Here is a 27,383-nt window from a genome sequence, read left to right on the forward strand (position 1 = left end):
CATTCTTGCTGAGCTACCTCTGAGGTTGTCTAACGTGAAGAGAGCTGTGATATAGGCGATTGTGAGAGGTGCAAGAAGAGCTTGTCGAGAGTTGAGTTGGCTGGTGATGGTGTAGACAGCGGGATCAAATTTGGCAGGTTCATTCTTCGCGAACTTCGCCCATCCACACCTCTTTGTCGCATATACCTTCCTATACATCCATATAGCAGCTATGTCCGCAGTAGCAGTACGTCCAGCTGCACCGAGAGCGGCGATGGAGGCGGTTCTGGAGGTGGAAAGAAAACGACGATTGAGCTGATATCGCAGCCCGTCAACCCAAAACCATTCCTTCAGGAATTAACAGGCAAGGTGGTCTATGTCCGCTTAAAGTGGGGTCTGGAGTACAAGGGGTATTTGGTGTCGACGGATGGGTACATGAACCTTCAGGTGAGCTTTGCGGGCACGCGTCGATCGCGGTCACAAGAAGCTGATGACGGCAGCTAGCCAATACGGAGGAAATTGAGAATGGACGGTCAAATGGTGCTCTCGGGGAGGTGTTTATCCGGTGTAACAACGTCCTGTATATACGGTGAGTACCGGCTGTGACTTTTATAGGCAAGCAGAAGCTGACAAGGACCAGAGAATCGAAGGATAAGCCAAAGATGGATGAGGATTGATCGTTGTCTCCCGAATAGACCTAGTCTCCCGGTAACCTGGCCTGCGATGTATACTTAACGCGACGAGGAAACGGCATGGCACGGAGCCGCTCATCACTCGAGTCATGTCGGTCGTGATGCGCAATGCTTATACTGGGGACTAATCATTATGGGTAGCATATACTCTACCTGTCTCTTTTCGTTGATTGCCTCCCACGCCGTCCTCCTCATCCGCTCCAGCGAGGTATATTTTCGAAGTCATCTTTCTCGTGATAGGCGTCTACTTCGAAGCGATGTGCGAGCCAGCCAGCAAGTCGGCAAGGCTGGAGGTCAGCGTCGAGTCTGACCGCAGACTACAGAGACTTACTCGTCGGTAGCCTTGTCCGAGACCGGAGGCAGGACCGAGCTGTCCTCCCCTTTCGCAACCCCATCATCCTCATCGGCCGCCTCCTCAGCATCTTCATCGCTCTTCTCAGCCTCGTCCTCTTCATCTTCTTCCTCGTCCTCATCCTCATCTGCCTCCTCCATATCTTCCACTGAGACCGTCAGCCAGGTTGCCTCCCTCTCATCGAAGCAGACTCACACTCATCCAGCGCGTCCTCGTGCCCATGCAGAGCCAGCGCCTCCCTGAGCTTCTCCACACACTCATCCTCCGCGTCAAACTTGTTCCCGTTCAGCTCCAGCACCCTCAGCTGGGTGAGATGTTGCGTGATTGCCGTAGAAAGCAGCTCGACCGTCCGCTTGTCAAACTCGCCATACTGCAGCCGCAGCTCCTCGAGCTTTGGGTTGGACCCCGAGCTGAGCGCCGTCCCGAGTGCAATCCCGCCCGCTGGCGAGAGGATACAGTCCGAGAGGTTGAGTATCCGCAAGTCCTTCCAGGTCGGAAGAACCTTGACGAGCGCCCTCGTCCCCGACAGCGTCGCCGTATTGTCCTGCAGATCGAGCACCTCCAGCGTCGGGCACTTGGCCAGTCCCTTCGCAATCGCCTCGATCCCCTCCATCCTGATCCCATTCTGGATCATCCGCACCTCCCTCAACTTGCCGTGCTTCTCAAACGCCTTGGCCCAATTGCCCGCACTCCCATTCTCCAGCCGATTCCGCCCGCAGATGATGACGCGCAAAGAGCTCTCCTTGCCCTCCTTGGCACACTTGTCGGCATTGGCTGACAAAGCGTGCGCGATGATCTTGCCCCCGATAGGACCGAGGCCGTTATTGTTGAGACGGAAGTTTTGAAAGTGTGTGTTGGTTTCGAGAAAGGGGACCATGGCGTCGGCGCAACGACCGCCAAAGGCATTATCGGAGAGGTCGAGCTCGACGAGGGAGGTGTGGTCTTTGAGCGCATCACACATTGCCGACAGGGCTTGTGGGATTTCAGAGATGAGCCGGCCAGTGAAGACATCCGCGAGGTCGACAAGCTAAGAGTATCAGCTCTTGTCGCTCGCCTATCGCCTATTCCAGCATGCACGCTCCGCTCAGCTCACCTTGAGGTTCTTCTTCCCCTTGAGGACCTCCGCAATAGCCAGACACGCCTCCACGCCCAGACTGTTCGCCCCGAAATGTACCTCCTCAACATCCTCCATCTCCCTCAGTTCCGAAAGGTACGGCTCGAGATCTGCGGCCGAATTGGCCTTGAGGCCTTTGCCTAGGATAGAAAATGACTTGGAGCTCGACATGGCGCGTCGCTGTGTGGCGAGTAGGGTGGTGGGTACTGCTTGAGGAGGGTAAGATGGGAGGTATGAGTTGAGTAGGGAGGGGAAGGGACTTTTTTGTGGGCTGAAACGCGCGGAGGGAAGCGAAAGTGGCGCCAGCGAGTGAGGAATGTGGCGCTGGATGTGGCGGTATGGGCAAGTTACCTTGTCCCCACCATGCTCGTCGTGGGCGCCCAGATCAAGTGCGTCGCGTGGACCCATCGTGGACTCGCCATGGGCAAGGATCATATCCTATGGCGTTTCAGAGATTGAATGGATGACCGCAATCTAGGACGTGTCTGGATCTCGCCAGTCAGCCTAAAAGGCAGAGTTGTCCTTTCATGACCCTTTGACGGACTGTGAGCTCTTCTCGATAAAAGGGGGCCATAATGCACGTCTTTCCCTGACTTCCCTTCCATACTCTCATCACACTCACTCATACCTTATAACACCCTCACTCGCTTCACCGTACTCAGCTCCATGTCGCTTCCCTCATCCACTCACATGACCTCCAGCGTTAGGCCTCCCCAGCCTCTAGGCGTCGAGCTGTGGCCCCCAGTGGTCGGTACAACCAGCAGAGGGAGACCACGCTTCGTTATCACTGTCGGGAGCACGAACGCTGCTGAGCTCGCCGAGCTCGTCCGACGAATCAGAAATTGCAAGGGATCCGAAGCCTGCAGAAGGATCCAAGAAGACGTTCAAATGCTGAACCACCCAGAGCAGCTCACCGGATGGGTCGATTCCATGCTACCGGTCATATACGCTGCGCTCACCCAGCCTTACGTCCCGACCATCGACATCACCAGTGACGTTACCGCCTTCGATTTCGGAGCTGCCCCCTGGGTCGAGTACAACTTCGAAAACGGAAAGCAGCAGAGCTTCACTCAGGCTTTTGATCTCTTCGGGGTATCGCGCAAGGCGGCGGACGAAGGTCTGATGAGCTACCTGGACGCCGGACGGGCCGCGGTGTATGCCGAATATGCTCCATTCCACGAACCGCGCCGCCCAATCTCCACAGGTGTCGCTCCGGTCTATGCTGTTTTCGCGGGTCCGAGAGCAACCCAAGTCGACGGGGAGCGACTCAATGCCTCTCTTTCATCGATCGGTTGGGACGTCGCAAACCCGACAAGCCTTCGTACTGTGAGCCTTGTGAAGAGGTACCCGGTCGACAGATGGAAGGAGAGTCTCCTCGAAGCGCTGTCAGAGCAAGGAATCACGCTCGAGTCGTGGACTCTTTCGACGAGGCAATTAACGATGCTACAGGCGCTTCCGGCTGATGAGGGGTACAAAGGCGTGACCAGTGTCGGACCGCCCGGCTCCGTGTGGAAAGATGGGGGCTTCGAGTGGCTGGGACCGTACCATGTTGAGGGTCAGTCGTATCGGGACTAGGAGCGGGCGGCGGCTCGATTAGAGCCTAAGGATCTTGATGTGGTGCTTGTGATTTCGGTAGTATACTATATGTTACGGCGAACGTGTGTTTTGCTTCATGGCCATCGTAGTCATGGCAGTATCCTGATAGTTGTTCTCGCTCCACCAGGTGATCTGGTGCAAGCTAGTGTTGCAGAGTTTGCCTGATGATGTTCAGGTATACTCATCCTAGCTGTCTCTGTCAATCGACACCTTGTTAGATCTCGAGGTATTGCCGGAGAATGGCCAGGATGGCGTAGAGACGATCTGGCGGGGCTACGACCGAGCTGTGAGACCTGAAAGGACGATCTATAATCTGATGCCTGCTTGTTGCGCGATCGCAAGCCCAGCTCTAGCTAGGTTGCGCTCATCCCTTGATCCGATGAAGCACTCACGATAATCTCCTGAGATATTGTGTACCCGCGCTATGCCCACGCTTGATCCATGCTGAAGACGCAGTACTGGATGAGGGAGTACAGATAGGAACTCCTCAGCACTCCGCTGCCTCGCTTCAATGAGTACTCGGGCGTTTGGCCAGCACAATCCATACAGCAGTATTTAGATGCGAGCATTGTTAAACAGAGTGCAGATCCCTAAACGGATCGCCCCGTCTCTCTTCGTCTGACCGCGACAACACATATTCCGCACTACTGCAGTCACGAGACACAGCACATCTATATCATCAATCAACCCGCGATCATTCCCATACTCACCATGCCGTCTGCCCCTTCCGCACACGAGATCTCATGCTTGCTGCGTCCCGAGGGGGCCCACTCATGGCCATTGACCCTGGTACAGGGCGATGGTCACAGGCCCAGTGGACCCCGCATTTCAGTGACTGTCAACCACGAGAACCAGGCGCTGTGTCAAGACCTCCTACATCGACTGCGCACTTTGAAGAAATCGGAGGCGTACAAGACTGTTCGAGCAGAGGTTGCTCAGCTTGCCAAGTCGGAGCGGTCTACGGCCTGGCTCAACACCCTCACGTCGATACTTCATGCTGTTCTCACCAAGCCTGACCCTACCCCTGGCGAAACAAAGATCTACAACACCACCGACCAAGCCGAGTGGGGCGACTACAAGTGTCAGCATAAGCGCAGCGATTGCGAGACCTTCGACCTCGATGAGCCTGAAAATCCAGACGGGGAACTTGTCAAGGACAGTCTGCTGGCGAGCCTGGCTACCGGGAAAGTCAAGGTGTTGCAGTACGCTGACCTCGCACCGTACTACCAATCAGACCATTCAGGGGCTACGGGGTGCGTGCCTGTCTATGCGATATACACGAAGACAAGCGAGAAAGGCCTTGATCTACAGGAATTGAGCAACTGCCTGGAGGGGCTGGGCTGGGACGTTACTCGCCCCTCAAGTCTCAGGAATGCAGAGAAGATCACGATGTCCCTACCTCGGGCCTGGCAGGAGAACGTGTGGCAAGCGGTGAGAGAGCAGAACTCCAAGAGTCGGCTTCAGAACCTGTCCAGGCGGGAATTCTCGGTCGTCGAGGGCCTCCGAAGGGAAGGGAAGGTCAGCGGCTTCACTAGCAAAGGTCCGAGCGGCTCAGAGTGGAGTGATGGCGCATTTCTGAGCAGCAGGACCCGCGACGTCGAGAGGCGTAGGATGTGACGGTCAGAGCTTTGGAGTCTTGACGTGGTACCGGTGTGTATATCTTCAGTACAATTTGAATTATGCAGTCAATCTCTCATTGAGACAGCCGCTATTCCAGCAGCAAATGGGGCAAGCTAGCATGACACGGCATTTGATTAGTCCCACTATGAGTAACAAGGCAGTCGATTGGGGCCTTTCGTTGGCACTTATAGGCTGCACTGCGGCGTTGAGCCTTGGCGAGACCCACATCAATCAGTCAGCGCATGCATCTCAGTCTCCAGCAATGACACCTTCCTCCCCCTTACTTGGCTCAAAGGCTTTCGCAACGGTCAGCCCGCAGTTCAAAACCAGAACCACCACCCCAAACACCGCACAAGCCACCGCCGGCAATTTCTGACGGGAGTACCACTCTCCCCGCGTCAGACTGGCGTATGCTCCAGCAGGAAACTGAGTTATCAGCTTTTCCCGTGGCACGTCCGTGAGCGGGGAAGCTGAAGCGAATAACTCACGATGAATGCTAATGCGGTCGCGCTCAGTCCACCTGCTATTTCCAGCACGAGACCCAGGTCGTCCGTCATCATCGCGACTGGCATATCAGCTCTTGACTGGGAATAGCGGATGAGCTGAAAGTGATGCGTACTGCCCATGGTAGTGAAGACGAGTAGGGCGGTGGTGATCACATGTCTTCGCTGAGAGAACGGTCGATCCTTGAAGAAGTAGTCCTCAATGACCTGTACACATCAGCTTGGGTCCCGGTGGGCTTCTCGTAACTCCTTGACGGCTAGCTCACTTCTCGGCAGACGTAGTTCTCGAGCGGTACTATGACAGTCAGCCATTGATCTCACCCTTCTGAATCATCGTTACAGCTGCGGACTTACTAGTGGTCGACATGTTGGCTCCGAAACAGAGTCTAGCGATGTTGATAACGATATCGTCCGGGCTGAAGTTGTTCAGGATGTTGCCCTACACTGTCAGCTCTTCGCATCTGGACCACAGCCGCTCGGCTCCTACTAGCTCACCTGAGTCTTATTCGTGAACACCACATAGCCCGTAACTGCCATAAGCAGACAAGCCACTAAGCTCATCATCGTCGAAGCGTGCGTTACGGCGTAGAACCTGTCGTGTAAGCTTGAATTGGCTCCCGGACATACTCGCGAGCCGTAAAACTTACCTGTCCAAAGTAGGCGTATCCATACTATTGTAGATGTACATCGTGTTGTGATGACAGACGAACTGGAATGTCAGCTACGTTTCGAAAGAGCGAAAGAATCAGCTCACTGCAAAGCTGATCACGCCGATAGCGGAGAAGACCCCCGGTCTGACGATAGAAAAGACATGAGAGGCTTTGCCTCGTAGTTCCGGCTCCACAGCCACTCCGCGAAGGACAACAGCAGTGACGATAACGCCCATGGAGATGAGTGCTGCAGGTAGTGAGCTCTGCCCTCCCTCAATACGTATTGCGAGCATATCAAAGCTCACCGAATCCTGAGCTCTTACTGAGCTTGACGATGTCCCGGTGCAGACTGAGCGGGAACGATACCGCGAGAGTAGCAAGGAGAATGACGAAGCGGCGGTCAACTAGGAGGGAGAGGAGAGGGTGGGAGACGGAGGAAGGAATGAGAACGGCGATAACGTGCGGGATGGTGTCTCCTCTGCGTTCATTAGCTCTTGGGCTTGTTGTACGCAACATCACCACCAGCTGGAAGACTACTGACATAATGACGTTGAAGGCACACATTCTTAGTGATCAGCTTCGATATCATCATTAAGTGAGGGGGTGGTAGCTTACCCTCCAAAGGCGAAAGCGAATTGAAAGAACGAGACCGAAGCGCTTCCCCATTTCCCAAAGCAATGATGCATGACCTGTACGTCAGCGCTGATGACGCCGAGTCCGGACCGACCTGTTCAGCGCTGGTCAGGCATAAAGCAGACTGACCTCAATATACGAGTCCCTCCCGCTCAGCTTGGCGTTCAGCACGACGAGCCGTATTGTCCAGTCTGTCACCAAGGCCAAGCCGATCAAGAGGGCTATACCTGTGACGAAGCCTGCTTGTGAGACTGCATATGGTAGGCTGTACCGTCAGCTTTGCCGATCGACCTCGATCTAAGCGCTGAAGCTCACCCGACTATTCCTGCTCCTTCGACGAGTCAGCTTGATGTCGAATCGAAAGGTGAGGCTGGGCTAGCCTGACATACCTATAATACTGTTTGCCATCTGCGCGTGTCAGCTCTGCTCTGGCGAGATTTACACAAGCCAGCTCACATTCGCTATCCCATCCATCATCGTCCCCTTCACCCCTTCCTCCCGCACTTCCCCTTCCCCAAGAACCGCCTCCCTTTCCTCCTGCGTGATGTCCATTGACCCGTTCCCTGCACGCAGCAGAGGCGCCGAGGGGCCGGAGTCATCATGATCATCGTCCGATCTGAACACTATACTACATCAGTATCCTCCCAAGTCAAAGTTCAATGTCAAGACCACATCCGCGAGCAGACTGCGGAGAAGCGGAGAAGCGAAATGATAACGCACAGACCCTCCCTATCCCACTCGCTCCGCTTCCCGTACTGTTCCCCAGCGACCCCATACCCATCTCCTCCCTCCCCCTCCTATTTCTTGATGGTGTCCCCGACCTCGACCCTGGCACTTTCTCCACCCGACCGCGCTCCGAATCGTCCGAAGACCGACGCGACGACCCAAAGGCCAGGCGGGAAGCTGTGATGCTCGTTCGTGATGCCGGACGGGAAGGCCCTGCTTCAGAGCCGACACTGGTACGGAGAAGAGAGCGCGCCGAAGGGTCTGCGTCCATGGCTGGGCTGAGGTTGTGAGGTTGATAAGGTTATGAAGTAAGATGTTCAACGATAGCTGCGGTAGGGAGGATTTGAGGAATGTGGAGTTGGCCAGGCACGGTTACGGTTGTCAAAATCGCTCAAAGGGAGGTCAGGAAGGCCATCCTTTCCCGCCGTCGTCAGCAAGACCTCCATCCTTGTTTTCCATGTATAACGGTGCACAGCTCTGCTTCATACTGCCCATTTCATGCATGTCAACACGACAGACTGCTCTTTCAAAAGCACTTCCTCCGTACCACTCGGAGCCGCGGAGATAGCCGTAAGCGACCCGCTCGACCCATGCGATGCCTTCCCCTACAAAAGTTTCATCTATTTCTGCCTTGCTATCTCATCTTCGCTTCTATACCACATCTACCAGTACATCTATCATGATGAAGCTCCCTCCTGCCCCACCAGAGGCTGCGGTCAAGTAGGCTATTCCTCTTCTCATTCCCCCCTCCTCCGCCTGACCGGGGCGATACTGACCCACAGGTTCTGCTCCTACGTGACCGCCTCCCCCACGCCCTTCCACGCCACAGCCAACCTCGTCACCCGCCTCTCATCCTCTGGCTTCACGCGCATCTCGGAGCGCCAGCCCTCTGATGCCCCACTCACCGCCGGCGGGAAATACTTTTATACGCGCAACCAATCTTCCCTTGTCGCATTCACCCTCCCCCCGAAACCCTCCGCCTCCACAGCCATCTCCTTCGCTGTAGGACACCTCGACTCGTGCGCCCTGAAACTCCGGCCAATCTCCAAGAAGACAAAAGGCGGATACCTCCAGGTCGGGGTGGAGCTGTACGGCGGTGGGATCTGGGCCACATGGTTTGACCGAGACTTGTCCCTAGCGGGCCGGGTCATCGTGAGCACCCCGAACGAGGAGAAGGGGTACACTTCCAAACTCGTCAAGGTCGATCGACCGATGATGCGGATCCCGAACCTCGCGATCCATCTGGACCGGACCGTCAATGAGAACTTCAAGTTCAACAAGGAGACGGAGTTTATGCCGATTTTGGGATTGGTAGAGGAGGCGATGAATGCTCCGGCGGAGAAGGGCGAGAAGGACGGCAAGGACGTCACGGGTCAAGGAGAGAAACACCACCCGATGCTGTTGGCGGTGATTGCGGATGAGCTTGGATGTGCCGTCGGTGATATTCAGGACTTTGAGCTGTAAGCTGGGTTTCTAGGCAAGCACATCGCGAGCAGAAGCTGATTGCTAGGTCCCTGTACGATACCCAGCCTTCATGCGTCGGCGGTCTGTCCAACGAATTCATCTTCTCCCCCCGGATCGATAACCTCATGACCTGCTTCGCGTCCATCGAGGGTTTGATCGGCGCCGTCAACTCGCCCGATGCGGACAAGGAGACCAACATCCGCTGTGTCATTCTGTTCGACAATGAGGAGGTGAGCCCGACTCGAACTCGGGGACTGGTGCATACAAAGCTGATCATATAGGTCGGGAGTGTCTCGCACCACGGCGCAGAGTCCAACCTCCTCCCGGCGTTCGTACAGCGCATGGTCACCCTCAAAGACTACGAGAACCTCGGCTATCATCAGCTCTTGGCAAACTCGTTCCTGATTTCGGCCGATATGGGCCACGCCGTGAGTGACAAGTGTCCACATTCTCCTCCACCGTGCAATTCTAGCCTCTTCGCCAATTCTCTTGGAAGTGCAGCGGCTGATCAGCAGTTCCACCCCAATTACGAGTCACGGTACGAGCCCAATCTCGCCCCGCGGATGAATCAGGGTGTCGTGATCAAGACGAACGCGAACCAGCGATACACCTCCACCGCGCAGACGACCTTCTTGGTTCGGCGCGTAGCGAAGAAGGCGGGGGTCCCGCTTCAAGAGTTTGAGATCAGAAACGACTCTGTGAGCTGGATCTCCCGGACCAATCCAATGCCTTAGGCTGAAGAAGGGGGCCGAGCTGACACTCCAGTCCTGCGGCTCCACCGTCGGCCCCCACCTCTCCACACACGTCCGTACGGTCGACATTGGTCTCGCCCAGCTCTCGATGCACTCGATCCGCGAGACCTCGGGATCCAAGGATGTAGAGAGCTACATCAAGCTGTTCGAGTCGTACTTTGACGGCTTTGGCGAGATTGATCGGGACTTGAAGGTGGACTAGTAAAGTAGGGGAATAGACCAGAAATAGTCGAATGCAACAGTAATATGACCGCAAGTGTAGTGTCAGCTGGGCAAGTGCCGGTCATGGGGAAGTTTCGATCATGTCGAGGTCGCAAAGTGGAAAGATGCCCGAGAAATATGGTAACATGCGACCGAAAAATACAGCTAAACAAACTCCTCTCTAACCCTCACGTGCCCCCTCCGCTCATGCAGCCGCAGCCTTAGCCGCCTTCTTCGCTGCCTTGTCTGCCTTCCGCTTGGCCCGCTCCTCTGCCGTCTCCTCCTTTTCTGTCCCGTCCTCCGCCTTGACCTTCTTCTTCTTCTGCACGAGTCAGCTATGCCCTACAACCAATCCTCTTTGGGCAGGAAGCTTACCTTCTTCTCCCCCTCTGCATCTGGTGTCGCAGCCACCACTGAATCTTCCGCGCGCTTCCTCTTCTTGCCCTCGTCGTCCCCATCCACTTCCATTCGCTCCGCCTTCACCGGTGTCGCCCCTGCCACCAATGTCGCTTGCGGCTGGGTCTGTACCATGCCCGAGGGCTGGCTCGCCTCCCCGCCCACCGGCGTATAATCGACATAGTCCGCCGACCACGCCTTGGGCGTAACCCCCTCTACCGCCTTCCCAAACTTATCCAGCTCTCCCTTCTTGATCATCTTCTTCTTCTCCTGCGCCTTGGGCCCGAGACCCCATCGACGGGGGTAGAGATCCCGGTTCATGATGCACCGCTTGACCTTGGCGACGACGCCGTGGTCGCACGACGCGAGGTCGACGGTCGACATCATGGCGATCCCGATGGCGATCGCCTCGCCCTTGGTCGTCATGAGGACGACCTCCTCATAGACCTCGATGTCGGATTCGTACCGCAAGAGACCGGGGATCATGAGTTTGGCACCGTAGCAGACGGCATTGACGGCCGAGTCCTTGACGACGATCCGTTTGAAGTTGGTCAGGAGGGATTCGAGGGGGCGGATGACTCGGCGGAGGTAAGATTCTTGATATTAGCTACAGCTCTCTAAGGTGATAGTGGGGAGACTCACCATCACGCGTGTTGTCGTAAAGCCACTGAGCATCGAGGACATCGTGCATCGACACGATATCGTCATTCTCCCCCGTGATCCCTGACCGCACTCTCCTCAATTCCTGCATATGCGCACCCACACCGAGCAGCAATCCCAGATGCACACACAGTGTCCGGATATACGTCCCCGCCTCGCAGCTCACCCAGAACACCGCCAGATTCCGCTTATTGTCAAACTCGATGAGCTTGCTCTCGTAGATGGTCCGTACACGCAATTGCCGCTTGACCGCCGAGATAAGTGGGGGACGCTGGAAGAGCGCTCCAGTGAGGGTCTCCAATCCCCTCGAGAGCGCCTTCTCATCCGCCAATGACTCGTGGAAACGCACCACCGCGACGTACTCCTTCCCTGCGCCTTGCTGGGATTTAACCAGTCGCGTGGCCCGGTCGATACACACGATAAGGCACCCGGTGACCTTGGGGTCGAGCGTTCCCGAGTGTCCGGTCTTCTCGACCCGGAGGATCCGCTTGAGCCAAGCGACGACTTCGTGCGAAGAGGGGTTGGACGGCTTGTCCAGGTTGATCACGCCGGACTTGACGTAGGTTGCGAGCTCGCGCTTGAGAGGGGAGCAGCCGGTAGGGATGGGAGTGAAGTGGGAGGAGCGGACGAGGAGCTTGTCGTAGTTTTTGAGGAGGAGGGGCCATTGTGAGGTATCTGGGAATTAGCTTTGAACTTTTGGTGCGGGTAGGGTGGACATACCGAGCTTGGGAGCTACCGACTCGCTCTTGATAGAGAATTCTCCTGTTTGCTGGAGGTCGCTGACCTGACCTTGGGTCAAGGAGGAAGAGGAGGCCATACTGAGAGGTGATATAGGGGTGATTATAGGTGCAAGGTCTCCCTATCGTTGCTGCAAGTCTCGGTGGAGAAGATTTCGGTGGAGGGTCATCAAGGCGGTCATCGCCGCCTGAGGCGTTACGGCATTCCAGCGATCAAGCTAATTCCGGCGGCAATATCACCGGGTGGCAATGTGGCAATGGTTGTGGCAGATACTCGGGGCTCGGACACGATGAGGAACGTCCGATACATGGACAGGCCATGTAGACTCCATGAAGATGCAGCAAGACCCTTAGCCCAGTATACGCGTGATGAATCCCCAGATTCCCCTCCTTTCCCCCTTGACCACCTGCTGTACCTCTGCTACCGCCTCCTCTCCCGCCTTGACCCGCTTCTTGTAATCCGCGGGATGCTCGAATGTCTTGAGACCCCAAAGACCCCTCTTTGCTTTCCTATTCAATTAGCTACATCCCTCGTCCGGATAGGTCAGCTGTATGGAACATACTTGGCCTCAGCTTCGACAGCTTGCATCCCGTCCAGACCCCATGGCCCATACTCCCCTCCTCCGCTCGTGTACACCACAGCCATGCCTTCTTTCAGCATCATCATAGGGAGAGGCTGATCTCGAAGTATAAGGCGGGATATGTACGGGACGCCCACCTAGATGTCAGCTATTCCTTGCGACCCTTGATTCTCCCAATGGATGAGCTTACTATCCGCTGATACTGGTCTTTCCGTAACAGCTGGACCTTCATCGTTCGCCCCAGAATCGTCTTTCTCAGCCACTCAAGCGATTCAGCCGAATGAGCCTGGGCAGGATTCCCAAAGTGGGCTGCTTCGGGCGCGTCGACGCCTGAGATCCGGATATGAAGGGTTTCATTCTTCAGTTCTAGGCTGTCAGCTTGCGCAGGTCCAAACCAGACAGCGTGAGGGTCAGGTGATGTCAGGAGATCGTTGAGTGTACATACCTTTCGGTGTGCCAGGTATGGAACGGAACTTGAAGGGATAGCGATAGAAGAGTGGGGTATGGAACAGCCGGAAGTTGTCTGTCAATGTTAACTGTTACGCTTCGTACTGATACGCGATCAACGAGCTCACCTCCATCGCCTACACTACGTGTCGTCAGCTCGATTCCGCGTAGTCATAGGAGAAAAGGTAGCTCACGAAGTCACCACCCCCCTCACCCACGTCTTCCGCTCCAACATCTTACTCGTCACATAGTCCGCATTGCGTATTCTGCGCCCATACCGCCGGTATCCCCATATACCCGCTAGTGTGACCACGACAGCTGCTGAGCCTGATAGCGCACCAGATAGAGCAGGATCCGAGGGGAGGTATGTTCGCCATGGCTTGGAACCGGTCGGTCTTTGGGCTGGTACAGAGGCGGATCGGGTCGAGGAGGAAGCTCCGAATGGCCACCAGGAGGACGATGACGAGGTGTACGGGGCAGATTTTGGTACTGGGTGGTTGTGTGGGATAGGTGCAGTGTTTGGTCGAGCAGGGTCTTGGGATGAAGGGGGGACGCCGAAGGAGGGGAGGGAGGAGGTGATGTTCTCGATGATGGAGCGGATGGGGAAGTCCGCTGAGGTGGGCTGGGTGTATGTCCGTTTAGGAGCGGTATGAGAAGGGGGACGTCCGTCCATCGCTAGGTTTAGCGAGAACGGTAGACCTTTGCGAGTGGAAGAGGTAAGTAGGAGAAGAAGAGAAAGCAAAAGCGAACAGCACCTCAAGTTTGCGAGGAATGTGGAGTGCGTCATGCGCATCATGCGGAGCTCCACTGCACCCAGCCTGGCCAGTCTGGCTAGTCAAACTCTCGTCTGGCAGGCCCAAGGACTGCACTTCTGCATATTATGGCCTATGTACCAGATGCGCTCTATGTATCCTCTCTCAGGTCGTGGACGATCCCTCTGCCCCTGTACATGTACCTGATTTACTCGCCACGGAACCTATCGATCCACAGACAAAACAATACGCCCAGCAGTAATGACAGCAGGATGAAGACCATTCGACGGCGGGAGGGTTGGACGGTCCCGGTTGAGTCCGAGGGGGCTCGGATACCTCGACGTGTGGTCTCAGGTGATTTGACGTGTCCTACGGACGTCCCTCTCGTCGTGGTGTTCATGTCGACCGGGGTGTATGCGCCTCGACGCTGCTTGATCTGCCCCACCCTCGCATCCGCGTCCGCCAGCTCCATCACAGCCTTCGCCGCCTGATCGACCGCCATCTGCCCCTTCTTCGCACCCGGCGGCTTGAACACCGCCTCCCCCGACTTCTGGAGCGCCATATTCAAAGCCATTGCCTCGACCGCCGTGATGCCGTGTATACCGATGGACGCGCCCGCAGAGATGGCGGCTGCGTTGGGAACGGCGGCGCAATCGGTTGTTGTCCAATCAGCCGTGGCACCGGTGAAGTTGGCGGATTGGTTGTCGATCGTCGCTTGGACTCCCTGGAGGGCGCCGTGTGCCATAGTACTGAAAGCTCGTCAGCTAAGAGATCACTTGTAAGTAGCCTTACTCACAGCATATCACTGGCAGGCATTGCGGCTGTGCTTGCGAAGCTATTGGCAGCGGTGATGCTATTCATCCCAACCCCTGCCGCAGCATCCATCACACCCGGCAGGACCATAGTCCCTGCGAACGATACTGCGCCCAGGGTCATGCCGGCCGCAATGTCCCTGTCCCGTTCGCGTGGGACCGGCTCGCCCCTCCTCCTCAACTCCGCCTCGATCAGGTCCTTCTGCTGATCGAGCACATCCCACTGACGCGCCGCGTAGCTACTCCCAATGAGCGTGATGCCCGCGGTGGGAAGAGCAGCGGCAAGCCCGGTGAACGTGACGACCTTGTTGGAGGTTTTGAGCATGACCTTCTGGCGATGTTTTCTGATGAGTGCTCGAGTGGAGGTGGACGGATCCCGTAGCTTTGTTTCGTATTGGGCCTCGTCAAAGTTGAAAGTGTCGCGCGGGCCCATGGTGAGGAGCTGTAAGGTCAGCGTTGATTCAAATCAGACACTGCGTCGGACTGACGATCGGATATGGTGACTACCTGTCGGACCTATACGTAGGCAAGAGGTAGCGTTGACTTGACTGAGTATAGCTGACGCGCTGCGCTCAGTATGTAAAGAGGCGACGTCTGATACCGAAGACGACCTTGAGAAGCTCGCCTTCAACGTGCCGGCGCGACCGATGGGCGGGGAACAGGCTGTGTGTGTGCATCAATCTCGGCTCCCGTCCGGGTCCAGGCTTGTCTAAGTTGAGTACGCCGATAGAAAGGGGGTCCTTTGGCTCGGTGTGTCTGTGCGTCGCACGGACGCTAGACCCCTTTGGATTAGGCGATATACTGAGCTGCTCTGGGATCCCATCAGCTACGGCTCGCCGTGAGTATCAGGTGGGGTTCGAAGGTAAGACACGGCAGGCAGGGCAGGGCCAAGACGGGTGTTAGCGTACAAAAAGCTCACGCATCCAGCAGGTTCAGCTCAGTCAAGCAGGGCCAGGCCGACGAGTCGCTCCTCATTCCTCGATCCGAAAATTTCCCTTTTGCCACCGAGATTCTTGCTACTACTGCGAAGGCGCTGGACGATCGGTCAACGCATATAGACACTATACACACATGCCATTCAGCTTATGAGGTTATGTATACACACGTGATTGGCAGCTAATAGCTGTTCCCCGGTCCAAGAATATGTGCAGAAACTGTGGTGGCAAGACCCTATTGTTCCGCGTGCAAATTTTGGTCCTGCTAGTCAGTACTGCCCCACCACCGACAACTCCACGTCAGGGCGACTTACCCAGGGCACATCATTTGCTCCGTACAGCCGAGCCGGGCGCTTATATGGCACAATCAGATCCGCCATTTTGTTTGCGCCTGCACGAGCTGGGCTGATCAGCATACTGTCCTGCCATTGACAGTAACAGGAAGAAACGTACGGAGCGGGAACAAGATACCAAGCTCATAGTTGCGAACCTACCCGATCAGCACCCTCTCACAGTGATATACATATACTGAACAGATGGACTTACGTGCAATGTAGGAGGGCTTTTCTTGACGTTCACCGTTCCCTGCTTTGGTCAGCTTCCGGTCTCACACCTAGATCCTGATACGTACCCAAGCAGCGGACGAGAAATTGTGGCTCCCAACGTACACCCATCCTCCCACGCCCTTCGAATCTTCCTCCATCTCCTCCGCCTTTCGCTTTCCGTTCGTCGGATTTGAGGAAGCAAAGCCCAGTGCCTGTTCTTGCGGCTCAAAAGTTGTCACCAGCAGCTGTATCTATCAGCTCACTCCTTCCTTTAGATAATCAAGATCACTCACTTTGGCATGCAAGAGCACTCCTCCGCGCTTCGAATTCGAGTCGTGAAAGTGCGCCTTCATCACCGAGTTCCACGCCTTCCCGACAAACATCGTACTGCCGCCGTTCCTGCCCATGACACTCGCGTCGACCGTGGCCAGCGAGGGGAAGATGACTTTGATCGGCGCCCACGCTTTGGCCTTCGGTTGATTCGCCAATTCGCGCGGTGACTTGCCTGAGCACAGCTGGTGGAAATGGGAAAACCAGTCGATGCCGTATTGACCTAATGACGAGCCCTACCTCTTCAGCTAAACGTACACCCTTCGACCCGTCCAGGATAGGTCGACTCACCTGATACTCCACGACCGCCTTCTCTCCTTTCGCAGGCCTCCATTCCTCCTCCTTGATGACCTGCCCCACCCTACACATCCCAAACTTCTCCATCTCTTCCCATCCCTCATACGTCCCCGGGATACTCATCACAAGGCGCACCGTCACCGGACTCCAGTTGTACTTGGCCATATCGCCGAACTCCGCGCTGGCGGAGAGTGGGATCCGGGGACCTTTTTCGTGGTTCTTGATGAGGTAGTCGAGGGCTTTGTGCACCTTGAGGTGCTTGAAGAGATGTGTGAATTGGAGGGGGAAGTCGTGTTGCTTGTGGGAGGTGCGGATGGGCTGAGGAGATGGGAGGGGTAGAAAGTCTTGTACGAAGACGGTCTGAGAGTCAGTGAGGGGTCAGACAGAGGAGAAAGCAGGGCCGGATGCACATTCTCAATGAGCTCCCAGTCGTAAGAAACGAAATTGGCGGTGGAGATGATGACTCGTAGTCTTCCAGTCTTGTAAAATATCTAAGCTATCAGCGTCTCCTCTCCATAGCTATTGGAAACCAAACAACTCACCCAGATATACTTCATATGCTGTGACCTAGCGAATCAGCCTCATCCCCAATCCAGAACGTGACGGAACTCCTCACCCAAAGTCGCCAGTCATCTTAGGGTAACACCATACCTCTCCGCTAGGTTGCGCCTGTACCTTCCCATTCCACGTAGGTTCCGCCTTGGGATGAGGTCGGATGATAATTTGCGGAACGGAGAGGGGATCGGGAAGGATGGTGCTCAGCCAGTTGTCATCAATGACGTATGAGTTGAGTATCAGGAGGGCTATCTGAGATCTCTGACCCGTCAGCGGCAGTCTCACAGCTCAATGCAAGTACAGAGAAGCGCTCACATTCCCGATGATCTCGGCTGCCGAGAATGTAGGCTCTGACGTTGGCTCTCCGATGGTCAGGGCAGTATGCCGGAGCTCGCCATCTGGGTAGTATTCCCCAGCGGCGTCTCGAGGGAATGTGCTTCTGGCTTGATATGGGTGTTGTATGGCTGCTCGAGAGGTCCATGGTCCGGACCGGCCGTTTGCGGTGCTGGTAGAGGTAGATCCGTTGGCGTAGAAGGCGGAGTTAGGAACGGATGCGCGGAACGGGGCGGGGGCTGCAGCGGGAGCTGATGTTGGAGCAGAGGTGGTGACGGATACGGGAGCGGGAGCGGGCTGTCCTCCTGAGCGAGCGAGCTGACGAGCTATTCTCTCCTCTTCCATCTTGGCTCGGTCCGAGAGAAGGCTGTTGACAGTGCCCGGTACTCTGGCAGGTGGTGGAGGGGATGGTCTCGGGACAATCGTGGAGGAGCTGGGAGCGGAGCTCTGGGTGCTAGCCTCTTTCTCGAGCTTGACAGGCATCGAGTTGGCAGCTGCTGCTTTCGCTAAGGGTTTACCTTCCAGCTTGACAAAGGAGGTGGAGGAAGCGCTCCGAGATTGGCCTTCCTCCTCCAGCTTGGCCAAGCGGGCCTTCTGCTGTCTCGCCCGGTCTGCGGCCCGTTCAGCCTGAAAGTCCCGATTCGCAGATTCGATGAGCTCGTCCGATTCTTCGCGTTTCAGGCCGTTGCTCCTCGATGCGGAGGCCGTGGCTTGTGAAGCTGCTAGAGATGCCGCCATTGCCCTGTCTTATCAGCTCGAACCTCGGGGGACAGACAGGAGGGGTAGACTAACTCCTCCAGCATCTTCCGTTCCTCCTCAGGCGTCTCATCTCGCTTCTGCCGCTTAGGCGCCCTAGCCTCCATCTCCGACATAGCGATAGCTCGGAGCAGGTCCTGGTCGTCGTCGTCGTGCAGGCTTGGCTGGGTAGAGGATGGTCGCGACAGCTCTTCTCTTGACAGGGCAAGCGCTCTGCCAAGTCAGTCCGATCTCCGAAGCTACCATAGGTCTGACTGACCTGGCCAGATCGTCATCCTCGTTATTGGTACCTCCGGGCCTGGAGGCCGCAGACGGAGCTTCAGTACGCCATGTAGCCCAGGCAGCTCTGGGAATCAGCTCAGGCTCAGTCATGAGCGCAATCATGGCGACTGACTTCCGCATCTCGTCGATATCCCCCTCTGGGACTTCATCCCCCATATACTCGTCGAAATACCTGTCAAAATCTTGGTTTTGACCTCGACGGGGAACAGGAGCTCGGGCGGCAGCCGCAGCGCTGTCTGATCAGCATAGTTTAAGATGGGCTGCTCACCCTGCGATTCCTGCTCCGAGGAGATGTCCGTAGTCCCCGTTCATCGTGCACTGGACCTTCGAGCAAGACCTTAGTGGTAGAGGTGAGATGGACCATCTCTCTGCTGTGTGGCCACTGGCGATCATGGCCGTCATCGCTTCCGTCGGAAGCTGACTTTATGTTGCCTGACGCGACCGCGCCGACGCGTTTAGAAAGTCCGATCAGCTTCGCCCTTCTCTCTTTGCTTTCCTTCTATATTCTCTTCTCTGACCTTCATCATTCAGCAATACAGGTGGCAGCTCTTCTAACCGACCACACCATCGCCTCGAAGAGCATTCGTAGTGCTTCCGCCAGCTCGGACGTCCAGGTGACCTCCTGAACCTCCTGAAACCGCTTCTCCTTCCTTCTTCCCCCTCAACGAGGACCTGTCAACATGGTGAGCTGGGCTTCTGTTTGTGTCAGAGGTATGTCGCTGATTGCCCATAGTATATCAAAACAATCACCATCCAAGGTACGCGCAGCTACCACTTCCGAATCCAGGGTGGGCTCGCAGTGTCGCTGACTTTCTAGGCTTCAAGTCGTATCGTGATCAGGTAGCGGTGGATCCCTTCTCGTGAGCTTAAGAGTTCCCTTCGATATCTCTGCAGAGCTGATTCCTGCAGTCCGGGCCACAATGTCATTGTTGGGCGAAATGGTAGTGGAAAGTCCAACTTCTTCTCTGGTGAGCTTCTCCTCAAGCGCCTCTTCCTATGCCGGTTCTCGAGGGGTGGAAGCTGACCTACCAGCAATCCGTTTCGTCCTGTCCGATCAGTATACACAGATGGGCAGAGAAGAGCGTCAACGTCTACTGCACGAGGGTACAAGCACGAGTACGACTTTGGCGGCGTACGTCGAGATAGTCTTTGATAGTACGCTTCTTCCTTCCTTCCCATTACCGATCGAGTGCAGAGGTGCTGACTCGCTAGACACCGATGGTCGCTTCCCTACTTCCACGGCCGAGGTCAGACTCCGGCGGACTATCGGTCTCAAGAAGGACGAATACTCGCTGGATAAGAAGAGCGTCACCAAGGCGGAAGTCAACAATCTGCTGGAAAGTGCGGGGTTCTCAAAGAGTAACCCGTACTATATCGTCCCTCAGGGTCGAGTAAGTCTGCAGTCTGCTCTAGCAGAGTGGAAACCCTGCTGATGAACAGATCACCCACCTCACCAATATGGGCGATAAGGAACGGCTCAACTTGCTGAAGGAAGTCGCCGGGACGAAGGTGTATGAGCAGAAGCGTCAGGAGTCTACGAAGATTATGGAGGAGACCTGTGAGCTTCTGCGTCCCTTATCCCTTCTTGTCCGGCGGAGCACCAGCTCATCATTACAGCTGCCAAGACGGCAAAGATCACCGAGCTCCTCGACTCCATTGAAGCAAGACTGAACGAGCTCGAGACGGAGAAGGAAGAGTTGAAGGAGTATCAAGAGAAGGATAGGGATAGGCGGTGTTTGGAGTATGCGCTGCATAATAAGGAGCTGCAGGAGGTCAATGGCGCGTTGGAACAGGTGAGCTACGCCTCCTGAGTCTCTGACTTCAGCTCACACGACACAGCTGGATAATGAACATCGGTCTGAACAGCATAACATCAATGTGCGGCAGGAAGAGTTCAACACTCAGCAGGATCAAATACAGGTAAGCTGAGGAGATCCCCTGATAAATGTCGAGCTGACAGGACAGGCTTACGAAGATACCCTCACTACTGCCAACCATGCCCTCTCCACCTCCACCATTGCCCTCCGCCAATACGAGTCCGAAATAGCCGATCTCGTCCGCACGCGAACCGAAATCGAGTGTGAAATTGCCGACTTCAAGGCATCGCAAGAAGGTGGAGAGGAGAGGCGGCAGGAGTTCACAAAGGAGCTCAAGAAGCTGGAGGCGCGGATCGCAACGGCGGATGCGGAGCTGGAGAAGCTGGGGACTGAGCTGGACCGGCGGACGGAAGAAGAGAAGACAGCCAAGTTAGCGTAAGTTGCTTGATCGGCCGCGAGGTTCCGAATGAGAAATTGATCATACAGACTCCAAAATACCCAGTCTCAACTTTCGGTCCTCTACGCCAAACAAGGCCGCTCGCAGCTCTTCACCACACAAGCCGATCGCGACAAGTTCCTCAAGGATGAAATCAAGTCTTTGAAGGCGCACGAGGAGGCGCAAGGGAAGCAGGTCGCGGTATTGGAGAAGGAAGTGGATAATGCGGATGCGGCGCTGAAGGACGTCATGGTGAGGAGTAGGGAGCAGGATGAAGAGGAGGAAGCGCGGAGGGCGACGTTGAAGAAGATGAGCGATGAAGTTGCGGAGGGGAAGAAGCGGATGGATAGCATGCAAGAGGAGAGAAAGTGAGCTGGCCCGAGCGCAGACCCTAGGACGAGCTGACAGACAGGGATCTTTGGCGAGAAGATGGAAAGCTGGGCGGAAGCGTCGCCAGTGCCAGGCAAGAGATGGATGCTGCTGAGCGAGGATTGTCGGGTGTGATGGACCGGGTAAGCCAACGTTGTCCCTATTATCCCGCGACGAAGCTGACCGATCAGGATACCAGCAACGGTCTTCGATCAGTCCGGGCAGTCGCCAAGCGCTTGAAGCTGGACGGGGTCTTTGGTCCCCTCTATGACCTCTTTGAGGTGTCGGATCGATACAAGCAGGCCGTCGAGATTACCGCAGGAACCAGGTCAGCTGGGCGTAGTGCAACGTCGGAATGACGCAATAAGCTGACTAGACAGTCTCTTCCAGGTCGTGGTCGACAATGACGAGACGGCGAGCAAGATCCTCGAGGTGATGAACAAGGAGAAGCTCGGGCGGGTCACCTTCATGCCGCTCAACCGACTCCGGAGCGTCAATATCCAGATGCCGAAGGGGCATGACGCGGTGCCGTTGCTGAGCAAGCTGAAGTTCGAGCGAATGTACAGCTTGGCATTTGAGCAGGTCAGTTGGTACGGGTATCATGGGTCCGAGCAAAGCTGACTTCACCAGGTGTTCGGTCGTACGATTGTCTGCGAAGATCTCGCCACTGCTGCCCAGTATACCAGGTCCCACGGTGTCAACGCCGTGACTGTCGAAGGTGATCGTGTCGATCGCAAAGGCGCCCTGACTGGCGGTTTCCACGACGTCAAGAGGTCCCGACTCGACATGATCAAAACGCTCAAAAAGTGGCGCGAGGCCTTCGAGACCGACAGCGCGCGGCACAAAGAGGTCAAGGACGGACTCGCCAAGATTGATCAGAGCATCACCAAGGTCGCCGGTGAAATCCAGGTCCTCGAAGCCAAGCGTCGCCAGGCACTCGACGTCCGCGCGAGATTCGCCAACCAGAGCCAGTGGACGAAGAAGGAGGAAGATCAGCTTCGGGCTCGATTGGAGTCCCTTCAGTCGCAATTGGCGTCGGCGGTGGCGGAGCTCAAGGCGGCAGAAGTCAAGCGGAAGGCGGACGAGGCGGAGCTCAAGACGCCCATGACGCAGACCTTGACGGCTGCGGAGCTGGTTAGTCTGGCGACGCTCGGTACGGCGCTGGAGGGTCAGAAGAAGACGCTGATGGATACCTCGCTGGCGCGGGCGAAGGCAGCGAGCGAGAAGAGCAAGTTGGACATCGAGCTGTCGGAGAATCTGAGGAGGAAGCGAGAGGAGTTGAGGGGTAAGGTGGATCAGGTGGAAGGGGATGCTGGGGCGGGGATGCAGGCGAGCGAGGTGGCGGGGAAGGAGGCAGAGTTGAAGGGGCTGGCTAGGTCGATCGAGGACTTGACGGCGCAGGTCAAGGGTGAGCTATCCCGAGAGAACCTTTGCATACACGGTCAAGCTGACGCCCCAGACTCCGAGAAGCGCGTCGAGGAGCTCACCGCTGAGATCTCGGACGTTACCGCCAAGCTCGACGAGGTCAACAATGAGCAGATTGAGTCGGGTCGGGCCATGCTCCGGATGACGAAGAACAATGAGCGGTACCTCGCCAAGAAGCAGACGATCAGCAGTCGGCGGGACGAGTGCCAGAATGCCATCAGGGATCTGGGTGTTCTGCCAGAAGAGGCATACAACAAGTACACCGAGGCAAGGGCGGACAAGGTCAATTGCCATATCCGTGATATTTGAGAGAACTCAAGCTGACTTCCTAGCTCGTCAAGAAGCTGCACAAAGTCAACGAGTCGCTCAAAAAGTTTGCACACGTCAACAAGAAGGCGTTCGAGCAGTACAGCAGCTTTACGAAACAGCGAGACGAGCACACTACCCGTCGAGAGGAGCTGGAAGCTAGTGCGGACAGTATCCAGGAGCTCATCGAGACGCTCGACCAGCGGAAAGACGAGGCGATCGAGCGGACATTCAAGCAGGTCAGCAAGTACTTTGAGGAGGTGTTTGAGACGCTGGTCCCGGCTGGGAAGGGGTTGTTGGTCATGCAGAAGAAGGCGGACGGGTACATTGTGAGCTAGATCGACTGGAGCGATGACGTGGCTGAGCTGACGGAGCAGGAGGACGACTCGCTCGACCCGAATCCCGACAAGGAGCGGAGCGAGATTGACAATTATACCGGGATTTCCATCCGGGTCTCGTTCAACTCCAAGGCGGACGAGGGACAGCGGATCCAACAGTTGTCAGGGGGGCAGAAGTCGCTCGTAGCGCTCGCGACAGGTCAGCTGAAGCTCGCCTGGCAATGGTCACAGCTGACATACCAGTCTTTGCTATCCAAAAGTGCGACCCAGCTCCTTTCTACCTGTTCGACGAGATCGATGCCAACCTCGATGCTCAGTACAGGACAGCGGTAGCTGGTGAGTTAGGGAGATCCTTCGCGAGAAGCGGGCCAAGCTGACTAGCATAGCCATGATACATACCCTCTCCACCTCTGCTCAATTCGTCACCACGACTTTCCGTTCCGAAATGCTCGCCCAGGCAGACAAATTCTACGGTGTCTACTTTGACCGGCAAAAGGTGTCGACTATTGCTACTATCGAGCGGGAGGAGGCGTACGAGTTTGTGGAGAATGCTGCGCAGGTAGGGGGGCTCTGAGGGCTGGCAGTCATCGAGAAAGAGGAAGAGGAGCAGAGGGATCACACATCAACATCAGCATCTTTTGGGTATCAGGCAAGCTGTTCTCGGTTGTATATATAGTATAATCTCATGCAGCATCGTCCGAGCTATCGCCATGACCACCAGCTAGGTTTGGGCTCCGGATCTGGTTTGACCAGTCGATGGATGTTGGCAGCAAGGTTTTCCGCTCGGGTCGCCCGCCCGATCCAGTGTCCCAGCTCCGTGTTGTGCAGCTCGTGTGACATCCTGGCCGGAATGTCTCTTGCCAAGTAGGCTGCCCCTGCTGCCGCGGTGCATTTTGCCCAGGTCGGGCTGGCGCTGATGGCAGCGGAAGCCGCATTCCAGGTGGAGTGTGCGAGGGGAACCAGGGTGTCTCCGAGGATCGAGGCATTGGAAGGGTATGGTAGGCTGGTGTGGGTGTCATTGAAGAGGCCATCGCGGAAAGTGGTGGCGACGGAGGGGGCGAGAGAGGTAGGGTAGGCGGTGTTGCCATAGAGGCTGAGAGCGGCGAGGGAGGCGACAGCGGCGGTGGCGAGGACCGCAGTGCCGAGGGGAAATTGTGAGCTCTGGATGACAGATTTGCGGTGTTCTTCAACTGATATCCTAGTGGCAGGTGCACCGGTGTATATTGAGTCTGAGCCTGTATCGTCGCTATGCTCGGCAGGGGTGTTTATTCCGCTACTCCACTTGTCTCCCCTGAATTCACCCTCCTGTGTTGAGTCGTAAACCGATGCATCTTTGGAGTTTCGGGGAGTCAGGATGTTTACCGATGCTCCGCTGCCAGCCAGTGAGTTCTGATCAGAAGTGGCTGCGCTTCCGTCCTCCCAATCTTCCCATGGGTCCGACAGCCTGGAACTGTACGAACAATTGCCGGAGGGAGGCGGCAGATACCTAGGCCTCGAGCCCGGGCGGCGCATGATACTCGTCCCGTTCCTATTCCTTGTCATGTGTGGCACGGTCCGAGGTCTCCTGACCTGAATAAAGACGAGGTCGCAAGGGATAAATGTAGAAGGAGGGTAGCGGTATCGATCGAGGGAGTGTGGTAATGGGAACGCGAAATAGCTGTACGGCAGGTGTAAAGTCGATGAGGTTGTGGTGTGGTGGAAGCTTGAAGTCGTGGAAAGATTGAGAGTCAGGATGAGTGTCTTGAGTGAGTGTGCTTAGCTGTCGCGGCCTGCACAGCACATGATGTCAATCGGAGCAGAGGATGAAAGGAGTTCCTGTCGGTGCATGCTCCATGAGAGGTCAGGGCAGATCCAGAACGGTGAGGATGTCTCTAGCATGCTCCATCACGCCGAGTGGCACAAAGGATATCTTGACGGATTTTTCGATCGTTGACAACTCATGACAGCTGTCGAGCTGCTTCACCCATGGGGCAGTGAGTCTGGGCATCTAGTCGATTGTCAGAAAGGTCAAGAAGGGGCAAAATGAGACTACCAGTAAGTCAGCCTACCTTTTGCCACTTACCTATCCGGCAGACAGCAGAATGTGCATACCGTATGCACCAGGCACGATTCAGATTTCCCAAGAAGCCCAATATGTCGGTCACTTTACACAGACCCAGGCAACTTATAGATACACCTCTTCCCTCCAGATCCAACGTCCTAGCTCACAAAACCTCGAGTCCGCCCCTCCCCATCGATGCAATCCTAGATACCCTCATGGCCGCCGCTGCTTGGGCGAGTCACTCCATCCCGCGACCCCGCTCCTCAAGCCATTCTTGTCCGGAGACTCCCACATCGCCTTTGCCATCTCTACTTTGCTCGTCCCTTAAAGAGTCAGCGTCGCTCTCTACATCAGACCCCAACGCCAATTCTAGACTCACCGGATGACCCCTCCTTCTCATGATCAACCGCCCCGCCCCTGCCCTTCCTTGCCGCCGTGTTCGAGTATTGCGCCGTGTGCATAGGCAACGTTGTAGGTATAGTCGAGAACGCCAGGTTCCGCGCTGTGAAGGTCGATGTGAGTGACTGCTTTGGCATGCCTCGAGCCGCTGATTGCGCCGGGGTTGGCGGTGAAAACATGGGCGAGCCGGTTGACGAGAGAGATTGAGCCTTCATATGCCTGGTGCCCATAGGCGAGGATTTGGTAGGGGTGAGATTGAAGTCCGGAGCGGAAGTGAGCATTTTGACCACCTCGCGCTGCTTATCAAGTTCCTATGGAGTCAGCTACACTACCCCTGCATCTAATGAGATGGCATGTTGAACTCACATTCGACCAGAACTTGATCTTCTCCCTCTGATCATCAATCACTGTCTGCTGCGACTCAATGACCTTCTCCAGCCGCTCAATCTCCGCCCGCTCCCGCATCGCCGATATGTTTGATCGGCTCGTGGAGGACGAAGCAGCACCAGCAAGATTACTGAGCGAGGAAGAAGAATGGATAGTCGGTAGACCGCCCATGCGGTTGGGCCGTTGGGCAGCACGAGCGTCGGTGAGCTCCTTGGTAAGCCCCTCGATCCGGACGTGGGCGGCACGGAGATCCTTCTCGATATTGGAGACCTTGGACTGGGTGACGGAGAGCTCGCTTCTGGCCAGCTGAAGCTCAGCGGCCGAAACAGCGCTTGAAGCCGCGCTCGCTCGTGCCGTCTTAAAATCCTTCTCCGCCCGACTCCGCTTGGCCTGCTCCTCGTCCACCTGCCGGTGCAGGGAGCTAGTGACCGAGCCCTGGTTCTCGAGCTGCCGAGTGAGATCGTCGACCTCTCCGCGAAGTTGTTGGATCTTGGCATCTCCGCTGGCAGACGAGACTTGGGTTTGGGTAAGAGCGAGCTCCTTCTCCGCTAGCTGTTCCCGAAGGACGACGAGATCTTGCTCTCTCGTAGCGAGCTCGACCGCTGTTGACGCCGCAGATGCAGTGACCGCCAGTACCCGGTCCTCTGCGTTCTTGAGCTCCGTCCGGAGAAGCTCCAAGGAGGCATGAGCGGCGCCGACGTTGGTCATTCGGTCCTTGAGGTCGGCCCGGACCTGGACGAGCTGCCCTTCGAGCTCAGCCGCCTGTGCCTTTGCGGTCTTATTGATCCGCTCTGCCTCCTTCTCCGCCGCCTCCGCTCTCGACATCTCCTTCTTGACCGCCTCGGACGCAGCGTTGATCTGCTGTTCCAGAACCACGACCGCTTTCCGCCTCTCATCAAGTTCGCCACCGAGCTTCTGCGCCTTGGCCTCTGCAGCAGCAGTAGCTGCTCGAGCCGTCTCCAGCTCAGCAGCGCTGGCTTTCGCTACCTCGTCCATGCGCTTCGCCTCCATCTCGGCCGCCTCTGCTCTGATAACCTCCTTATTGGCCGCCTCGGACGCGGTGTTGACCTGCTGTTCCAACAAATCAACAGCTTGACGCCGCTCGTCCAGCTCCTTGCCCAGCTTCTGCGCCTTCTCGTCCGCCGCCGCCGCAGCTGATCGTACG

The 27,383-nt window shown here is 56.3% G+C and overlaps 12 protein-coding genes across 12 annotated transcripts; 5 read left to right on the top strand and 7 right to left on the bottom strand.

Moving 5' to 3' along the window:
• Positions 1-211: 211 nt before the first annotated feature.
• Positions 212-656, top strand: MKK02DRAFT_41645 (uncharacterized protein; the record flags this gene model as incomplete). Its single annotated transcript, XM_053091644.1, has 4 exons — positions 212-226; positions 307-426; positions 480-568; positions 620-656. 4 exons carry the CDS (start codon positions 212-214, stop codon positions 654-656), a joined length of 261 nt encoding a protein of 86 aa, XP_052941780.1.
• A 259-nt stretch (positions 657-915) lies between these two features.
• On the bottom strand, positions 916-2,308 carry MKK02DRAFT_41646 (putative Ran GTPase activator; the record flags this gene model as incomplete). The annotated part of the gene is made up of 4 exons (XM_053091645.1): positions 916-958; positions 1,003-1,171; positions 1,219-2,050; positions 2,117-2,308. 4 exons carry the CDS (start codon positions 2,306-2,308, stop codon positions 916-918), a joined length of 1,236 nt encoding a protein of 411 aa, XP_052941781.1.
• Positions 2,309-2,827: 519 nt separating this feature from the next.
• Positions 2,828-4,248, top strand: MKK02DRAFT_30965 (uncharacterized protein; the record flags this gene model as incomplete). Its single annotated transcript, XM_053088181.1, has 3 exons — positions 2,828-3,692; positions 3,909-4,019; positions 4,190-4,248. 3 exons carry the CDS (start codon positions 2,828-2,830, stop codon positions 4,246-4,248), a joined length of 1,035 nt encoding a protein of 344 aa, XP_052941782.1.
• A 196-nt stretch (positions 4,249-4,444) lies between these two features.
• Positions 4,445-5,343, top strand: MKK02DRAFT_41648 (uncharacterized protein; the record flags this gene model as incomplete). The annotated part of the gene is made up of 2 exons (XM_053091646.1): positions 4,445-5,251; positions 5,320-5,343. The coding sequence occupies 2 exons, from the start codon at positions 4,445-4,447 to the stop codon at positions 5,341-5,343; spliced, it is 831 nt and encodes a 276-aa protein (XP_052941783.1).
• Positions 5,344-5,602: 259 nt separating this feature from the next.
• MKK02DRAFT_35691 (transmembrane amino acid transporter protein-domain-containing protein) lies at positions 5,603-7,547 on the bottom strand (the record flags this gene model as incomplete). Its single annotated transcript, XM_053089243.1, has 13 exons — positions 5,603-5,779; positions 5,842-5,918; positions 5,973-6,063; positions 6,123-6,151; positions 6,211-6,295; positions 6,352-6,448; positions 6,504-6,565; positions 6,611-6,753; positions 6,812-6,984; positions 7,048-7,071; positions 7,122-7,195; positions 7,269-7,404; positions 7,525-7,547. 13 exons carry the CDS (start codon positions 7,545-7,547, stop codon positions 5,603-5,605), a joined length of 1,191 nt encoding a protein of 396 aa, XP_052941784.1.
• A 997-nt stretch (positions 7,548-8,544) lies between these two features.
• On the top strand, positions 8,545-10,283 carry MKK02DRAFT_41650 (aminopeptidase; the record flags this gene model as incomplete). The annotated part of the gene is made up of 6 exons (XM_053091647.1): positions 8,545-8,585; positions 8,648-9,325; positions 9,376-9,559; positions 9,611-9,757; positions 9,845-10,027; positions 10,095-10,283. 6 exons carry the CDS (start codon positions 8,545-8,547, stop codon positions 10,281-10,283), a joined length of 1,422 nt encoding a protein of 473 aa, XP_052941785.1.
• A 204-nt stretch (positions 10,284-10,487) lies between these two features.
• On the bottom strand, positions 10,488-12,155 carry MKK02DRAFT_35693 (pseudouridine synthase; the record flags this gene model as incomplete). The annotated part of the gene is made up of 4 exons (XM_053089244.1): positions 10,488-10,604; positions 10,658-11,274; positions 11,321-12,013; positions 12,059-12,155. The coding sequence occupies 4 exons, from the start codon at positions 12,153-12,155 to the stop codon at positions 10,488-10,490; spliced, it is 1,524 nt and encodes a 507-aa protein (XP_052941786.1).
• Positions 12,156-12,488: 333 nt separating this feature from the next.
• Positions 12,489-13,467, bottom strand: MKK02DRAFT_5229 (uncharacterized protein; the record flags this gene model as incomplete). Its single annotated transcript, XM_053093670.1, has 6 exons — positions 12,489-12,585; positions 12,639-12,793; positions 12,847-13,022; positions 13,102-13,179; positions 13,232-13,245; positions 13,298-13,467. Coding segments are annotated over 6 exons (690 nt in total), but the record flags the coding sequence as incomplete, so codon positions are not given.
• Positions 13,468-14,063: 596 nt separating this feature from the next.
• Positions 14,064-15,100, bottom strand: MKK02DRAFT_41653 (uncharacterized protein; the record flags this gene model as incomplete). Its single annotated transcript, XM_053091648.1, has 2 exons — positions 14,064-14,604; positions 14,652-15,100. The coding sequence occupies 2 exons, from the start codon at positions 15,098-15,100 to the stop codon at positions 14,064-14,066; spliced, it is 990 nt and encodes a 329-aa protein (XP_052941788.1).
• A 737-nt stretch (positions 15,101-15,837) lies between these two features.
• Positions 15,838-19,102, bottom strand: MKK02DRAFT_35694 (uncharacterized protein; the record flags this gene model as incomplete). The annotated part of the gene is made up of 15 exons (XM_053089245.1): positions 15,838-15,864; positions 15,917-16,002; positions 16,056-16,092; positions 16,149-16,187; positions 16,234-16,392; positions 16,441-16,713; positions 16,769-17,134; positions 17,185-17,265; positions 17,317-17,341; positions 17,391-17,590; positions 17,645-18,050; positions 18,455-18,631; positions 18,678-18,764; positions 18,813-18,932; positions 18,969-19,102. The coding sequence occupies 15 exons, from the start codon at positions 19,100-19,102 to the stop codon at positions 15,838-15,840; spliced, it is 2,217 nt and encodes a 738-aa protein (XP_052941789.1).
• A 278-nt stretch (positions 19,103-19,380) lies between these two features.
• On the top strand, positions 19,381-23,965 carry MKK02DRAFT_41655 (RecF/RecN/SMC; the record flags this gene model as incomplete). The annotated part of the gene is made up of 20 exons (XM_053091649.1): positions 19,381-19,398; positions 19,434-19,458; positions 19,518-19,560; positions 19,610-19,668; positions 19,733-19,855; positions 19,913-20,091; positions 20,141-20,258; positions 20,318-20,493; positions 20,540-20,620; positions 20,666-20,952; positions 21,004-21,321; positions 21,366-21,465; positions 21,514-21,650; positions 21,703-21,904; positions 21,953-22,730; positions 22,782-23,029; positions 23,080-23,382; positions 23,431-23,590; positions 23,635-23,727; positions 23,778-23,965. The coding sequence occupies 20 exons, from the start codon at positions 19,381-19,383 to the stop codon at positions 23,963-23,965; spliced, it is 3,636 nt and encodes a 1,211-aa protein (XP_052941790.1).
• A 128-nt stretch (positions 23,966-24,093) lies between these two features.
• On the bottom strand, positions 24,094-24,903 carry MKK02DRAFT_41656 (uncharacterized protein; the record flags this gene model as incomplete). The annotated part of the gene is made up of 1 exon (XM_053091650.1): positions 24,094-24,903. The coding sequence occupies one exon, from the start codon at positions 24,901-24,903 to the stop codon at positions 24,094-24,096; it is 810 nt and encodes a 269-aa protein (XP_052941791.1).
• Positions 24,904-27,383: the final 2,480 nt, after the last annotated feature.

This window comes from Dioszegia hungarica, assembly GCF_025882075.1.
Source record: "Dioszegia hungarica strain PDD-24b-2 chromosome Unknown MKK02contig_32, whole genome shotgun sequence".
Taxonomy (NCBI): Eukaryota; Fungi; Basidiomycota; class Tremellomycetes; order Tremellales; family Bulleribasidiaceae; genus Dioszegia; species Dioszegia hungarica.